The following is a 17,888-nucleotide window of genomic DNA, read 5'->3' on the forward strand; positions in this document are numbered from 1 at the left end:
TTTGGGGGGAGGAGGGGAGTGGAGTTCTTTGGGAGGGGGGGTGCTTGAAGTAAATGTGTGTTTCGACTGTGCAGGATGTAATGGAATGTTGTGGCAATAATGAGTTTGCCGAGTGAGTCAACATACAGGTTGAACTTGAGAGAAGATGGGTAAGATCCTTGTAGAACTTGACGTGGGTGGGATTTGATCTATTGGAAGGCATGGAGTTGGAATGTGAGGACGGAGGTAAACCAGTTGAGACCGGTGCATGAAAGTTTCCTCCTGTGGCACAGGGTGTTTAGGAGGGGTGGTGGGGTCAATGGTGTCAAGCTGTAGAGAGGTCATTTAGGACAAAAATGGCTGTGTTTCCTTTGTCAGTCATCTTGTGGAGGTCGTCCAGGGCAGGCGCTCAGTGTCATTGAGTTAATCGGGCTTCAGCCCCCTCAAACCCCCAAAATGTGAGGTGAGGGGGTTGAAACCCGATTAATTGAATTGATATTTTATTTCTATCGCGCTCGTACACAAGTGTTTCAGAGCGCAACAAGGCAAGGGAGGGGAACAGGGGAGAACAAAACAACGATCTTACTAGGCCCAGTGACATTGAGAACACGCAAGTGCATTAGCTCAATGGTGTTGCGTGAAATAGATTTTTGTTACTCAGAGAGGGGAAAGAAGCCTTTTCTGAAACCGGCTGCTTTAAACCGTTACTGTGGTCGTGCAGATAAATGTCTTTGCACAAACACAGAAAAACTTTAATGCTGCTAGTTTCAAGAAAGTCTTCCCTCGCCTCTCTGGCTCACAAAAATCTAATGCGCACATCAGCCCCTCCCCACGGATGCGAGCGAACATATAACAACGTCGGAGGGGAAGGGGCTGATGTGCACACCTGCTTTTTGTTAGGCAGAGACGTGAGGGAAGCCTTTTCTGAAAGTAGAAGTGTTAAAGGGTGTTGTGTTTTATCTCATAATGTATGGATGTGTGCGAGGAGTGTATATGTAATGTATGCATGAGTGTGTGTGTGTGTGTGTGTGTGTGTGTGTGTGTGTGTGTGTGTGTGTGTGTGTGTGTGTGTGTGTGTGTGTGTGTGTGTGTGTGTGTGTGTGTGTGTGTGTGTGTGTGTGTGTGTGTGTGTGTGTGTGTGTGTGTGTGTGTGTGTGTGTGTGTGTGTGTGTGTGTGTGTGTGTGTGTGTGTGTATGATATATGAGGGCTGGGTGCTCATGTAAATGAGTGAGTGAATGGTGAATGGGATGTTTAAATGAATGAATGTGTAATTGCGTGTGCACCTACGTGTAATGCTGGCCTGCTACCATTTGATACTTGGGCCCCATACCAGACAACCCTTGGGGTTGAACAGATGGGGTGGAGCCTCTAAATTTGCCACACCCAGCTTAGAAAGTGTCCCCTCCCTTCACCAGTTAGCCCTCCCCACGCCCCAAGGTAGGATTCGTTGTGCCCCTGGTGCAGGGTGTGAAGTATTGCATTCCCTGGTCTGTGGCTGGGGCGGAAACCTGATTGGACCAGGTTGCTGAGGCCGCTTCTTGTGATCTGCAGTTGGAGCTGGCTAGTGACAAAGTAGCCATGATTCTGACAAGCTAGTATGATAGGATTTTGATGGGACTGTAGTGTTCGGTGGGAGAGGGGTTCAGGGATGGTTTCTTTAAAATGGGGGAGAGTTGCCTTGTTTTGAGTGTGGAGGAATGTGACCTGTGAGAGTCGGGAGTTGATCATGTAAGCCGAAAGTGGAGTCAGAGTGGCTATCCAGGGCATGCTGCGCGAAAAGTGGTCTGGTTTTGTTTTGGCTGTGAGGGTGTCTTGGTCGATGGGATGGCATGTGTGCCATGTGTTGGAGTGTTTCGGATTGGGGTAAACGAGTCCGCGTAGGCAGTGCGTGTTTGCATAAACAGACAGCCACACATGCTGTGTGCCACAGTGTGCGGCATGGAACGTAAATGTGCAATTTCACATACAACTACAAGGGACAAGTTCTTCGAGCAAATTCTCCTTATTTCGCAGACTGGATATTATTTCCTACAACATTTAATCCTCAAGTGCCATCTAGCGGCCGAAGTAACGATGTTACGCTTTGGGAATTTGGAGAGATTCCCGTATAGGAACCAAACCTCAGTTTTTGTCATGTTGGTTCCTCTGGGTTGGCATTTAGAGGTGTGTGCAGCTGTTCTGTGAAAACGGCACTATAGCCCCCCTCTGTGCAGCTTCTCCATAAGAGCTACTCGCCGTTAAATAACCTACGCTGGAGCCCTGGGTGTGCAGCGCTCTGTGAGGCATTCGCCTATTTAATATTACTCTGATTACGCAGGGTATTCCCAAGACCTGCTTCTGTCATATTCATTACTACGCCAGTTCAGATGCCCGGACAGATAATCCGAACAGCAGCTTCTACTTTCTGCAGAGGTCGAAGTAGGTTGGAACCAAAGGGTACGACGTTCCCCTACTTTTCAATGGTAAGGGGTGATTCTACTAAGCTCAATCAGGTCCACATGCCCCATTCAGGCTTTCGGTGGCCAACCAGCTCTGGTTGCCACATTCACACTTTCGCAGGCATCTGTGCATGCAAGCTTAGGGAAGTGGATTGCTGAGGACCTTTTGGACACCCCACCACCAAGCAGGCACCGTTCCTTCCTGGTCACGACTCAGTCACAAATGATAACCAAGTACAATTGCAGGCTACTGGATTTGAGTAAACAAGAGGTGTGATGTTTGGGCTCATTTGACGAGCAAGAAAGGCTCGCTTCCTGGTGAAATGACCACACATGGTGAAGCCACAACATTGTACACTGTCACCAGCCAGAGCCTGGGCACACTGCCTTGGCAAGGTTGCTTGCTCAGTGTCTCTAAAGGGAACCTTTGTGCTAGCCCCAGGTTGGGGACCATAAGGGCCCCAGGGGAGGCACAAACCTTAGAATTGCAGCCCAGATTAGACCTGAATGGGACTCAAAGGAGACAAACAGTCCGGGCAGCACAGAATAAACAGCAGAAAGTTCAGGGGTTACCAAAGTTGGCAGGAAGGGATTTCTACCGAACACATCTGCCTTATTAGAACCAGCTTCTCTGGATTCCATGTCTGCCTTGTGAGAATGAGCTGCTCTGGATTCCATGTCTGCCTTGTGAGAATGAGCTGCTCTGGATTCCAGGTCTGCCTTGTGAGAATGAGCTGCTCTAGATTCCAGGTCTGCCTTGTGAGAATGAGCTGCCCTGGATTCCACATCTGCTTTATGAGAATTAACTGCTCTGGATTCCATGTCTGCTATGTGGAAAGGAGCTGCTCTGATTCCACCTCTGCTATGTGAGAACAGGCTTCTCTAGAATATATTTCTGCCTTGTGAGCTGCTCTGTGTTGCATATCTGTTTTGTGCGAATTGGCTGCTCTAGATTCCACCTTTGCTTTGTGAGAGTGATCTGCCATGGATTCTACGTCTGTGAAAATGAGCTGTTCTGGATTCCATGTCTCCTATGTGAGAATGGGCTGCTCTGGATTCTATGTCTGCCTTGTGACAATTAGCTGCTCTGGATTCCACCTCTGATTTGTGAGCATGAACTGCTCTGGATTACATATCTGCTATGTGGAAAGGAGCTGCTCTGGATTCCACGTCTGCTATGTGAGAATGAGCTTCTCTAGAATCTGTTTGCCGTGTGAGAATGAGCTGCTCTGGATTCCACAAGTGTTTTGTGAGAGTGCTCTACTCTGGATTCCATGTCTGCTATGTGAGAATGAGCTGTCCGGGTCCTTGTCCGCCACGTGAAAATGAGCTGCCATGAATTCCACATCTGCTTTGTGAGAATGAGCTGCACTGGGTTCCAATGTTATGAGAATGAGCTGCTCTGGATTCAATGTCTGCTATGTGGGAATGAGCTGCTCTGGATTTCACATCTGCTTTGTGAGAGTGAGCTGCTCTGGATTCCATGTCTGCTTTTTGAGAGTGTGCTGCTCTGGATATTGCATCTTCTATGGATTACACATCTACTTTGTGAGAATAACCTGCTTTGGATTCCACATCAGTTCTGTGAGAGTGAGCTGCTCTGGATATTGTGTCTTCTGTGTAAGAATGGGTTGCTCTGGATTACACATCTGCTTTGTGAGAATGAGCTGCTCTGGAATCCACATCTGGTTTGTGATAATGAGCTGCCCTGAATTCCACATCTGCTTTGTGAGAATGAGCTGCAATGGGTTCCACTTTTATGAGATTCAATGTCTGCTTTGTTGGAATGAGCTGCTCTAGATTCCACATCTGCTTTGTGAGAATGAGCTGTTCTGGATACCACACCTACTTTATGAGAGTGAGCTGCTCTGGCTATTGTGTCTTCTATGTAAGAATGGGCTGCTCTGATGCTTTGTGAGAATGACCTGCTTTGGATTCCACGTCTGCTCTGTGAGAGTGAGCTGCTCTGGATATTGCGTTTTCTGTGTAAGAATGGACTGCTCTGGATTACACATCTGCTTTGTGAGAATGAGCTGCACTGGGTTCCACTTTTATGAGACTGAGCTGCTCTGGATTCAGTGTCTGCTATGTGGGAATGGTCTTCTCTGGATTACACATCTGCTTTGTGGGGATGAGCTGCTCTGGAATCCACATCTGCTTTGTGAGAATTAGCTGCTCTGGAATCCACATCTGCTTTGTGAAAATGTGCTGCCCTGAATTCCACATCTGCTCTGTGAGAGTGAGCTGCTCTGGATATTGCGTCTTCTATGGAAGAATGGGCTGCTGTGGAATCCACATCTGCTTTGTGAGAATGAGCTGCCGTGGAATCCACATCTGCCTTGGGAGAATGGGCTGCTCTGGATCACACATCTGCTCTGTGAGAGTGAGCTGCTCTGGATATTGTGTCTTCTATGTAAGAATGGGCTGCTCTGATGCTTTGTGAGAATGACCTGCTTTGGATTCCACGTCTTCTCTGTGAGAGTGAGCTGCTCTGGATATTGCCTCTTCTATGTAAGAATGGGCTGCTCTTGGTCTTAGTTTGTGTAGGTGCTCCGTGAGGACGAAGTGCTCTCGTTCCTTGTGTCGTACATTACTCTGCAAGATTGGTTCCTGAGTCTACTGCTTCATTGGATGAACTGCACTGGCATCTTGCACGTGCAGCTGTGCTTTGAGAATGGGCTTCTCTGGTTGTGCGGCTGCTCTGCGATAATTTGCCATAGTGGTTCTAGTGTGAAAAGCCACCCTATGTCAATTAACTGTTGTGGTTTCTCCTGTGCATCTGTTCGCTGCCCTGGCTCCCTGTGCCTGCTGCTGCTCTGTCAGTGCGAGCTACTCCCGTTCTATTGACCTGGTCTGGTTACTCCACCAGTTGCTAATCTGTGGGAATGTACTGCCATTTCATCTGTGCAGCTGTTGCAGTTACCTGTGTAGATTTACTCTAATTATGAATTGCTCTGGTTCTGCTGTGTAGAAGATCAGTGATAATGGCAGAGAGTATGTAGAAAAGGTAATAGTATTGGAAGGCAAGTGCATGTATGGATATAATGGAGAGAGACATAAAGGTCCAAGAAGACTATAGAGGCAAATGGCAGTATGGAGAGCTCTGTGGCTGAGAGCATGAATAGGCATGTGGAGGCAAGGAGATTGCATCAAGAAATTTGTGAAGGTAAGGAGAGAGGCTAGAGAGATGTGCGAAGGCATGGGTAGAGCTTGGAGAGACACGTGACATAATAGGTAGACCATGGAGAGACCTGCGAAGGTAAATGGTGACACTTGGGTGGGGAATCAGCAAAATAATCTTAAATTGCCCCGGGGAGTGCGTTTGCAGCAGTGTTCTCCTTACTGATGCTGTTCTCTGGACCTCATTATCTGCTCACACTTTCTCCTTCTTTGTTCTCTTACAGGAAGAAACTAACCCTCCTGAAGGAGATGCTGGCTGGCTGCGGGGCGGGGACCTGCCAGGTCATCGTCACCACCCCCATGGAGATGCTGAAGATCCAGCTGCAAGACGCAGGGCGCCTGGGTATGAAAACTGACACAGTTCATGTGCCATGCGTAGCGGGCGGGCTGACACCCAGAGACTGAACATGAAACGCAATCTTGCTGTCTGTCCTTGAGCCTGTAGAACAGGCTTTCACGTCATAACTACACATCCCAGGTTGCACTGTGGCAAGATGTATGAAGGTGGTCTGGCCTACTAGAAGACTTTATGGCTTCCCAGGGCTCTGTCTGCAATGTGTGGACATACACGGTCATGGTCGAAAGGTTATCTGCACACAGATCATAGGTTCAGAGATGTATGGGCCTGTGGGTAACCTCAGGATTATCAATGCAATCCATTCTAGATAGAAGCACTATATACATATTTTAAGAACTGACTCAATCTCTGTGTACAACCCTGAGTCTTGAGCAAGCATCAAGAACGGAAGCTTCCATGCAGAAAATTACAGCTTTCCTTTTCTGGAGCACTACATAGGTATGAACAGGCCTTCAGCGCATGGGCTTTAGGAGTTTTAGAGTAGATTTTTGTGGTGCCACGAATATTAACAATGTCCCACAATGTTTTTATTTCAATTGTTGTACTGGAGTAGTCCCCATGTCCAGTCCAGCCTACAGATAGTTTACTATGGTTTGTGTACTTTTTTTAGGCCACACCCATCACACAAGCCACACCCGCAAATGAGGGTCCGCCCTCGATTTCTTACCCACTTAAAGCCCTGCATACAGTTCATGAAGTTGACTTATCTTAAACCCAGGGGCCCCATCCCCGGCCGAACTGTGGCTGGAGAAAAAGCATCAGATCCCACGTGTGCTCTCACGTTACAAGTCGGCAGTGTTTGGACTGGTCCTTGCCTGCCTGCTGCTCAGCTCGCCAGCTGCTCTCACTTTCCTGCTCCAGTACTCTCAAAGCTCTGTACCTTACCTGTGCCGTGTGGAAACAGCAATAATCAGTAGGGACACAGTCTGAGGCAGAGCTAACGTAGACCCGGTGGCACGTGCGTGATGCACGTTGCCGCCGGGACTCCTGGGAAATGAAGTCCCAAACCCGTCCTTAACCCCAATGAGCCATATATCAATGGCCTGTTGGCGCGGTCTTGGTGGCTAAGGCCACAAGGACTCCACGTGCCCCCACAAATGAAGCAAAACATACATATGTTCACAGGTTGCAGTCCAGAGAGAGATGGTGTCCGGAGTTCTCATTGCGAAGAGTTGCCTCCCGTCTTTGTTCGTTGTAGAAATGTACGCAATTCTATCTATATCCATTAGAGACCTTCCTTAGCCATTATAGAAACCCCTTCCCGATTGTAGCCCAAACTCCTCTCTTAAAACATAATCACTTTATAGAGGTTTACGCTCGCGAGAGTCACGCTAAACTCTGGTAATCTGTTTGCAAAGACCTGCTTCACTATATAATGCCTTGCAAGGGAGTGACTGCCAGAAAGTTAACTTGGCAGTGCTGGCATATTCATATATGGCATGGTCACCGTGTGTTGAAACTATAATTACATGCACTGATTATGCAAGCGCTTTATGTCCCTAATGCATCTCCCTCTAACCAGTTTAATCAGATGTTTAGTAAGTGTATGCTTCTTGTGTTTGAAGGTTGGCATGCAAGTCGTCACATATGTGGCATATATCTGTAAGGATTTGTGGGGGCACGTGGGGTCCTTGTGGCCTTGTGCCAATAGGCCATGGAGATATGGCTTATTGGGGATACAGATGGGTTTGGGACTTCATTTCCCAGGAGTCCCGGTGGCAACGTGCATCACGCGCGTGCCACCGGGTCTACATTAGCTCTGCCTCAGCCTGTGTCCCTTGCTGATTATTGCTGTTTCCACACGGCTCCGCCAAGGCACAGAGTATTGACAGGACTGGAGCAGGGACGGTGAGAGCAGCGGGCAAGCCGAGCAGCGGGCAAGCAGGACCAGACCCAACACTGCCCACTTGTACTCTCACTGTGAGAGAACACGTGGGATCTGACGCTTTTTCTCCAGCTACAGTTCGCCCAGGGACTCCTTGCGGGTCTGCCCGGGCTTAAGATAAGTGAACTTCATGACCTGTATGCAGGGCTTTAAGTGGGGTAAAAAATTGAGGGGCGTCTTCATTTGGGAGTGTGGCTTGTGTGATGGGTGTGGCCTAAATAAAGTATACAAACCATAGTAAGGTACGCAAACAAAGATATCAATGTAAGCATTTATGTATTTGTATGCATACCTTACTATGGTTTGTGTAATAGGCAATCCATCTTTTATAAACATAGAAATATGTAAAATATTTCTATGTTTGTAAAAGATGGCTTGAAAAGTACACAAACCATAGTAAGGTACGCACATAAATATATAAAAATTTACATGGTTTGTGTACTTCAAGGTGGCTTGAAAAGTACATAAACCATAGTAAGGTGGGCATACACATATATAAGATTTATATATTTGTGTGCATGCCTTATGGTTTGCGTACTTTTCAAGCCATCTTTTTTAAACATTTCTAGGTATGTCGGTCGGCAAAGCTTTATAAAAGATGGCTTGAATTGTGTACTTTTCAAGCCATCTTTTATAAACCTTGAAATATGTCAAGGAAACCCCAGGTTCGCCGAGGATTAAAGACGCCTCGGCGACCTGGGGAACAAAGGGCCAGTAACTTCCTCTGGTGGCCCCTCACGCAAGGGTCACCAGAAGAAGTTACAGTGACTGACAGAAGTGCCGGCCAGCCACACCACAGTTATAATGTGATAACGTGATAATATGATAGGATAAGGTGTCCCGCCAATGTTGTGGTGTGACCGGTGGGCCCCAGTAGAGCCCCACGCTCAACCCCACTTTTAGGAGACTGCCGGGGCCTGGCCCCGGTCCAGTTAAAGCACTGACTGTATGAGTGCAAGCGTTGATACCAGGGAGTTTGGTTTACCATCATTTCTAATTTACGCTACTGATCGGGAATCACAGGTAATCACTAATTCTGTGAGTTAACAGAGAGAGTGGACATTTCACGCTAATCCTCATTGTTTGTGGCAGCCATTACCAGGTGTTGTGTAGTGCTTTGTTTCAGTCTCCATTATGCTAATCGTTCCATTTGTGTTACATGTTCATTGACCGTGTTATGTTGTGTCGCATGTTTAAGTCAACCACCATGCTTTTGTAATGTCTTGATGCTAAATTAAGGGTGTGGCTGTGGGTCTCCCATGGCAGTGGAGTGTCAGTTTTTCAAGGAGGAGATTGCAGGTTGTATGGTACTCCACATCAAGGGGTGATGGCGAGCAGGTAAGGTCCAGCGATTCCAGGCAAGGAATGTCAGAAGTTCTTTCTAGCAGGAAGTTCAGGTGTGACTATTTCGGTACATTGATTGTTTGGTGTGTGTATCAAGATATGCAGGTGTGAATTATTTACCCTCATTCCCCTTACCCATCCACTTATGGGACCCTAACCTTCCTTCCGGTTTCCCTACTTCCCCCTACCTACTCACAACCTCTCTGTAACCCCTTCCCCCCATTGGCTGCCTCATGGTGACCTGTGATTCAGAATCAGCGACCCGTGCCAACCAAGGTTGGACGGTCGTATTGCATTTGGCTTCCGTGGTTAGGGAGGGGTTGCGGACAGCCTCCCGGGCATGACAAGATCCACCCGATCGTACCAACATTGTTAATCAAAACCAAATGGTTATAGTTATAGAGGAGGCTGTAAATGTGATTTCTAGAACACATCTCAGATGGTATACTATTGCAGAAAAGCACTATCAAGGAAAAGTCTTCCAACTGTTGGCCAGTCAGCATGGCTTCCAAGGAAGAGACTATATTGGACTCCCTTATACAGGATGTGTTGTGGGATGTATGGGCCTTGCTATGCTATATGATCAACAGCAGCCAGGTTTTAGATGGAAGTTATGCTGGACGAATCTAAGTGAGCAGCTTGACTGATTTACCAGGGTTAGGCCAATGTGTGTGGGAGATCTAGATCACAGAAGACTTACCTTAGCAGCCTAGTGATGGAAGCTAGGGTACAACTGTTTCAGAACTAGGATGTCATTGTGGATTTTCTGTGGAAGAGACCTATCTGGTCTTTAAAGCTAGTAGACAAGCATATGAGATACCCTACATTTTTGTAAACAAACACATGTACTTTTCATCTGGCTAAACATGTATTGCAACCACTGCTGTGACTTTTTATGATATGTGATTAACTGGAACAGTATGAAACTGGTTTGGTAAAGTAGAAACTGGCGTAGGACTATTTCAACTGACAGACTGGCATCCTTAGTGGCATTCTGGCATATTCGAAAGTACAATGATCCGATAAGGAGAAGGTTCTCAACGCTGAGCATCCTCTCATTCGGAGGACATTTTGTTTTTATATTTGAGAAACGTGCTGAAATTGAATACCCTGGAATTTGAGCAATAGTCTGAAAAAACTTTGGAGGTAGCCAGGTATATAGAGGATGCCCCTTTCATATAAGTATACAAGTGATTGCATTTTGTTATTTCTGGCAATTCTTATGGTATTCTGTTAACTGGCAAAGGAGCAACGATGCAGACTATATCGCCTTGAACAGGATTTCAAACTGGTCAAGTGGGATCATCATGGCAGCAACTCAAAGGGAAATTAAAAGTTCTCCAACATTGGATCTTTCATAGCTTCACATGCTTGAATATTCCCTGTTGTCAGACAGGGAATCCCCAGTAATTTCAACATTTTACATAGAAAGCAATGTACATTGCTAATGAAGCCTGAACGACTTTCGCTTTTGTGTCCCTCCATCTCATTTTGGTAGTTTTCTACCCAGCCAATGAGGTGGTAGGGCTTAAGCTCCACCCCAGGCACCCATCTTCAGAATTTTCACCACAGTCTAGTGACTAGGGATAGGGAATCCTCTACAGCGCTGAGCTTTTATCATCATAATTCCTTCTTTCAAGGACTTTCAAATAATTTTTTACACTATTTAAGAGACCCTCCTCTGCTCTACACAGGCTGTTTGTAGCTCAGGAAATTCTTTCTAGCTTCTAAAACCATTGCGAGAAAGCCCCCTCATAGCCATGGATGACTCAGGCAATGAAGGACCTTCTAAAGGGAAATCTTCACACAGAAGACCATAGAGGACAGGCACATGAGACTCCTTCTGTATATAGAGAGTAAGTGCCACTCCTCTGATGTGGAACCTGTAAAACCAGCTGCTGTCACATTACACAGGACCCTAAGAAGCATGCCTCCAAGAGGAAAACTTCATCAGTGGGTAGAGGGGACAGCACCAGCAGCAAAATCAAAGAAACGGAACGACAAGGAGGTAAAGGCATCTTCTGAGACATCCACACAAACAAAACATCCCGTTTCTGTGGGGAAAACAGCTTCTACAAGCTTGTCTAATACAGGTAAGTTCCCCTCGTCCACAACAACTACCAAGGGGCTGTCTGTGGGAAAATCGTGCACAATGCCCTTTTTATAAGGCAGATCGCCGTCCACAGCCAAATCGCTGTGGACCGACTCCTTCCCCACGGAGGACCAATCAAAGAGGCATGAGCGATCGTTGTCGAGAGCATCCACAGAGAAATGTATCGTCAACGGGATAATCCCAGTCCACGGTAAAAGCGTTGTCCACATAGGACACCACGACTACTAACCCGTCGTTGATGACTGGAATGCCGTAGATGGGAAAATAATCATCCGGTGGCACTGGTCAACGAGTACAACACCGTCCACAGATAAAACGGTATCAACTCCACTGCCCCCCTCGTCCACAGACCATTTCGTCCATGGACCAAGCGGGTCAGAGGAATAAACATGCCTCTTTATTACCACAGTCTTATGGATCCAATCTTAACCTGTCTCCAAACAAGGAAATTGTTGAATTACCTGACATAATTCTTCAGGAAGATTTTTCTGACCTGGAAGAGGCCTCTGACAGGCCCCAGACAGTTTCTAACGAGTACAGCCCTCCATGGGAAACAACTTCTGAAGACACTTCAGATCCTTTTCAACCCACACTGATGCAATCCCCGAAGAATATCATGGACTAATTCCAAAGGAGACAAAGGGTTTGAATAGCTTCCCGCACATACACCAGTGAAGATGGTCCTGGCAGAACGCTGATTGAAACTCAGGCGATACCAACCAATAGGCAAAGGAATATCTCTCTGTCACGGTCCACCAGGGCATCATCCCACTTATCTCACAGTGACTAGCAGGGCCCCATCGAAGATCCCTACAGAGACCTTTTAGAACCAGAGACACAAGCCAATGAACCAGAAGTGGGAGAGATTGCTCAAGACTCGCCTTAAAAGGGCATGGACGAATGGGAAGACAACGTCATCAAGAAACAAAAAAGGTGAGACTCCCCAGGGAGCTCCTCTCTGCCAGACATCACATCATTCCATTCTTCTATCATTGGAAAAGCGGCAAGGATGTTCTACCTCTTCTAGTCTCAGCTGATTAGAAGACGTCCGTGCTTTATGAGCACAGAGGTAAAAAGAGGTAAATTGACACCGCCATACCCATTCTGGATACCATATGGGAGGCAGGAGAAAGTATTCTAGCCAACCCACTATTCACCCCTGTTGCAGCAGCAAGGCTGGAGAAAAAATACAAAGCCCCAGAAGATGTACCGCTATGCCTGCGAGGGCACCCAAAACCTTACTCAATAATCAGTGGCGGCCAGGAAAAAGATTACCAACCCTGCTTCCCCACTCACAGCTCCACCATTCAAGGAACGCAGGAAACTGAAAGCGGTAGGCAGAAAGGTTTCAGCTTCACTCTCCATCAGAACCACCAGCGCTCTTGCTATGACAGCAACATGCGACAGGGCACTGTGGCACAAGATGTCCAAGTTCATGAATCACCTGCCAGTCAAGTTTCAGGAGGAAACACCGGCTATTGTCATGGACTGGGAAACAACATCAAACCACATGATCGACTCAGTATTTGACGCAAGAGAGTCAGGATTCAGACAGATGGTACATGGAGCGGTAATAAGACGCCATGCCTGGATGAAAGCTACTAACCTTCGCCCGGAGTTCAGCCACAAATTCTAGACATGCCATTTGATGGCCAAGAATTGTTTGGCAAAAAGGTAGATGACCACCTGAAAGGGATCAAAACCAATACGGACACAGCAAGTGCCATCAGCTCACCGAGGAACAAAGACAACGATTGTTGTACTTTTCACTCTTTTCGCTGAGGATCAGGAAAGATTTGTTCATATAACAGACCCAATTCCACTCAGAGATAAAAATCGAGTAACCCATCATCTTCCAGATACCAGCGGTCTTTGACGAGAAACGCTGCACAGAGAGTTATACATGGGTCGGGTCAACCGAGGCCCCAGTCGGCCAAGCAAACTTAACTTGCCCTCTCCTTCCACATCACACCCCGGTGGGAGGGAGGGTCTGCCAGCACCAACAACAGTGGTGAAATATTACTTTAGACATGTGGGTGCTACAAATATTGAACAAGGGACACATCATCGAATTCCTAAAACAGCCGCCTGTAGTACCACCACAAGCTCACAACTCTCATTACCTGTCTCAGCTCAAGGTGGAAGTATACAAACTGCCACAGAATGCCACCATAGAAGACATACCCTTTTCACAGAGAGAGAAAGGATTCTACACAGTGGTGCCCGATTCTAGACCTACATGCATTAAACACATAAGTGAAGCTCATGAAGTTCAAAATGACCACGCTACAACAGGTCTTACCTTGGCTCCAAAAAGATGGGTTTCCGGCGACAATCGACCTAGAAGATGCTTACTTTCACATACTGATAAGCCCGAGGCACAGACACTACCTAAGGTTCACAGCTTGACACAAGCATTACCAGTTCTATGTGCTCTCCTTTGGCCTACGGTCGGCGCTGAGGATCTTTACCAAATGTTTTGCCCCGGTGACAGCACATTTGAGGAGAGCCGGAATGGAAGTCTTTTAATATCTGGACAAATGGCTTATAAAAGCGGAATCAGAGAGACCAGCAATCCTGGGTGTCAAACACACAAAGGAAACCATCACAGCCCACAGTTTCTCCTTCAAGGTCAGCGATCACACAACTGGCAAATTGGTTCTTGACAGCACACACTACCACGACATGTGACTACAAATCCCTGCTGGGCATCATGTCATCATGTATTTTGGGTTGAAAAAGGGCTTCTCTGTCCCTAAAACTCAGAGGGGTTTCGTTGTCTCTAAGTAAACAAAGGAAATTGTCAGAATGTCCAAAATATAAAGTCTTACTGACGTGTCCCAGAAAACCTACTTTGAATGGATTGTGTCCTCCCACGTATTCCTCACCTTTGATATACTCTGATATCCTGCTTTCAGCTCGGAAGCTTTTCTCAGAAGAGGGCGCCATGCGTCGTCATCGACCTCATGTCCCTCGAGAGCCTCCGTTCTCCTCAAGTATGATGTTGACGCTGGTATATATGGCACGCCCCACGCCCGTTGCTTCCGCTCTGTTTTTCCACAAAGCTGCTTGAAACGGTTCTTCGACTCGGCGTGTTATTTACTGCGTAGTTACGAGTTTGTTGCAAAATTGTCTACTCATACCCCGAAAACGGGCTTCAAGAAATGTGCTGAGTGTTCGGCTAAGATGTCCAAAACTGATTCTCATCGAGCATGTCTCTGGTGCCTGGGGGTGGGCCACATCATTGCAGATTGTGCCAGTCTATTACTGGTGTAAGGAACTCATGGTGGCAACAGTAAAGACAGACAGACGTGATCACAGTTCAAGGGTGTTTATTAACCTGCAAAGGAAGGTTGGAAAAACGTCTAATCTAAACCTAAATCTAAGATGTGAGCAAGCTACGACCATCATAAGCCAGTCCTAGTGGCATCTGGTCAAATAAAAGGGCCTATACTAAGAAAAACCTATTGCCAATCATTGCGCTAATTACAAAAAAAGTGTGGGATAATATTCACAAGAAAGAAAAAGTGTTCACAAATAATAAGTCAGGATGTGGTGGCCAGGCGTCTCCCTTCCCCACGTTTCGACCACAGGACAAGGTGGGATTCTGGAGCACAGTACATGCTCGAGCCTTCTCAGCACGAGACAACAGTTCTGCTCTCAGCTTTCAGGGCCTTAGGTGGTTAAGTCTCTTTTCTACAAAAATATTTTGCTCCGAGGACATGATGTATCCAAAATAATAAACAAAAAAGTTCCTTTCCCATGTACGTTGGGTGGTGACTTTTCACCCCTCGGTTCCCCTCTTCTGGGCTCAGACACTTCTCAAATATCAGCCTCCCTCCGTCGGGTTCACTACGGCTTCTCAACACACTCATCTGCGACATTCCCAAATCTTAATGTCTTTTTAACAGTTCACTGTAGACATACCTCTTGACAGGTACACTCATATCAACTCACTGTTCATTGGGACTTCAGGCTTCGCCCTCTTTTCATCGACATCCCTCCGTCTGGTTCACTCCTGCCAACTTTTAGCCAATCACACAATTTCTTCAATTTTCTTGTGATGCAGGATTCACTTCCCTTTGCTTTATAATCATCTGCCGGCCAAAGACATTCGACTGTACAGAGGATTTTATAAGACCCCTGTGTGACCACTTTGACCCCTTTCTCGTGCCTTTCCCAAGGCCCTCTGGTAACAGTAGTTTCAACAATAGGGTAATCACCCAGAGTTTCCCGAGTGAGCACTCACGTGGTGCCTGACGTTTCTGTAGCTGGTTTTCCCCTCTCGTATTTACAGTTCTTTGAACTTTCTTCAATTAGCCATTTGCTACTTTTGTTCAAGACAGTTTGGTTTCTTATCAGCTCTCCCCTTGACTCACTGGCTGTGATGAACTGCTTGGCTTTTCTTTTCTCCTGAGTCAAGGACGGTACCACGGTGGCAAGCATCTCTCACTGTACCATGGTGGCAAGCATCTCTCCCCGGCTCGGTTATCAGCGGAGGAGGGCCCCATGTACCGTTGACATCTGCTGCAACTCACGTTGGCTATTGTTCACAGTCTTCCGATTCCTTCCACAGAGGTTGTGCAGGTCTGTTTTGGAAAGGGTAAGATCACGTCTCTCCATGTCACCCTTTCGGTTGTGGCTGCCTTTCACCTCCTCTTGAACTGCCATGCTGGGTTAGCTCTCTCGTCGTGCGGGCTGCCTTCCTCGTTTTTGTGCTCTTGTGCTCCACCTTTTATTCTTGTGTGGAAGGGAAAGGGCCACCAGGTGCGTATGATTCTGGTCAAATGCATGACTTTGCCTGACCCTTGTGTTGAAACATGTCAGGTAAACCGCTCTGGTGTTTGTCCATCGCCTTTCGTTGTGTGCAAAAGTGCTTGTATCGGAAAAGGGGGGCTGGAGTGTTTGAGTATCTACGGAAACTATATTCACTTGGTGACCAGGGGCACTCCAAATGTTATTTGTTCTTAGTTCAAATTAAATTCAAAGTAGTGGGGTGGAAGGGAGAATGACACCATATACCCATATATATAAAATATTATTTCTTGTACAACTCTCTTTGTAGTTATTTTACACAACCCGGGTGCGCGAGGGACGGGAGAGTTCCACGAGTTGGTGGGCATCTGTTGTATTTGCTGAGTATCCTGCGGAGTAGGATGAGGAAAAGGTGTTATAAGTAGGGGGATACTGCATTTCACCCATCACTGTCCCACTACCACTTCCCTAGGGCCCCCTATCCAGGTGATCCTCCCTCAATGGTCCACCCCCAGGAACTGGATCCAGTAGTGATGGCCACATCCTGGCCACCTGGATGACAGATCCCTGGGGACTAGTCAGGGAGACACCTTCAGGTTTCTCACATACCCTTCCTCCACGCGATGTAGCCACATTTGTTTCACAGGGGAACCAGGAAAGAAAATCTACATTTCCCTGGTCTTTTCCTTTTCGGTGTTCCACAGTGAAACAATAGGGTTGTATGTCTAGAAACCATTGCATGAGCCGAGGGTTGGAGTCTTTGCGTTGCGTAATCCAAACTAGGGGGCGATTGTTCTGTAACGAGTGTGAACCTTCGTCCTCATAGGTAGTATCTAAGATGGTTTATGGCCCACTTGATGGCCATGGCCTCTAGTTCCAACACAGAGTAATTTATTTCTCGTGGGAACAGCCTGCAGCTGGTGAATAGGATGGGGTGGTCCAATACATTACAAAACTGGGACAGGACTGCTCCTAACCTTGTAAGTTTGAATTATAGTGCTTAGAAGTCTCAAGGCATGTGGCTGCCGGAGGAGAATGACTTCCATATCAACATCCTCGAGCTACGGGCAGTGTTCTGGGTCCTCAAGTCATTCCTTCCTTCTCTGAAAGGCAAGGTGGTGAGAATCTTCACAGCCAAAACCACCACGATCACCAGCGCTCTCCAAGGAAGCGCAGGACTTGTGGCGCTGGGCCGTCGGACAAGAGATGTTCCTTGTTCCTCTTCACCTAGCCGGAGTCAAGAACACCATTGCAGACTCCCTCAGCAGGGAATTGCGCTACTGCCATGAGTGGGAACTACGGCAGGACCTGGTGGACCACATCTTTGTCAAGTGGGGCAGGTCCCAGATACATCTGTTTGCGATGGCGGCGAACTCCAAATGCCAGAAGTTTGCCAGCTGATTCCACCAACCAAGGGGCCTGAGTGACATGTTCTCCTTCCCGCGGGAAGGGCTGTACCTGTATGCATTTCCTCTGTTGCCTTTCCTGCTACAAGTCATCAACACACTCTGACAGTGCCAATGCAGGATGTTACTCCTCACCCCTGCGTCGCTGAGGCAGATTTGGCACCCTGACCTTCTCAGCCTTTCAGCGTCGCCTCAGGTCAAGCTGCTGGTACTTCCGGATCTTCTCACCCGAGAAGGAGGCGCAATCCTACATCACGATCCAGAATCGCTGGACCTGAGGGCTTGGCTCCTGCAGCCCTAGAGTTTGGCGGATACAAGTTGCCAGCGGACTGCAGGGAGGTCCTGGCAAAAGCCAAGGAGTCGTCGACCTTGAAGTGCTACGGTCACAAGTGGAAGTGTTACGCTACGTAGTGCCGGTCACAGAAGATT

General features: G+C 47.3%; 1 protein-coding gene across 6 annotated transcripts in view; it reads left to right on the forward strand.

Moving 5' to 3' along the window:
• SLC25A22 (solute carrier family 25 member 22) overlaps positions 1–17,888 on the forward strand; it is a 524,223-nt gene that overhangs the window by 353,158 nt on the left and 153,177 nt on the right. For all 6 annotated transcript variants that reach the window (XM_069624031.1, XM_069624033.1, XM_069624030.1 and 3 more), the window contains one exon: positions 5,823–5,941. In XM_069624031.1, coding sequence (XP_069480132.1) covers positions 5,823–5,941 — 119 coding nt within the window. The remainder of the gene's footprint in view (positions 1–5,822; positions 5,942–17,888) is intronic.

Source organism: Ambystoma mexicanum, chromosome 11 (assembly GCF_040938575.1).
Source record: "Ambystoma mexicanum isolate Mex_15411 chromosome 11, UKY_AmexF1_1, whole genome shotgun sequence".
NCBI lineage: Eukaryota > Metazoa > Chordata > Amphibia > Caudata > Ambystomatidae > Ambystoma > Ambystoma mexicanum.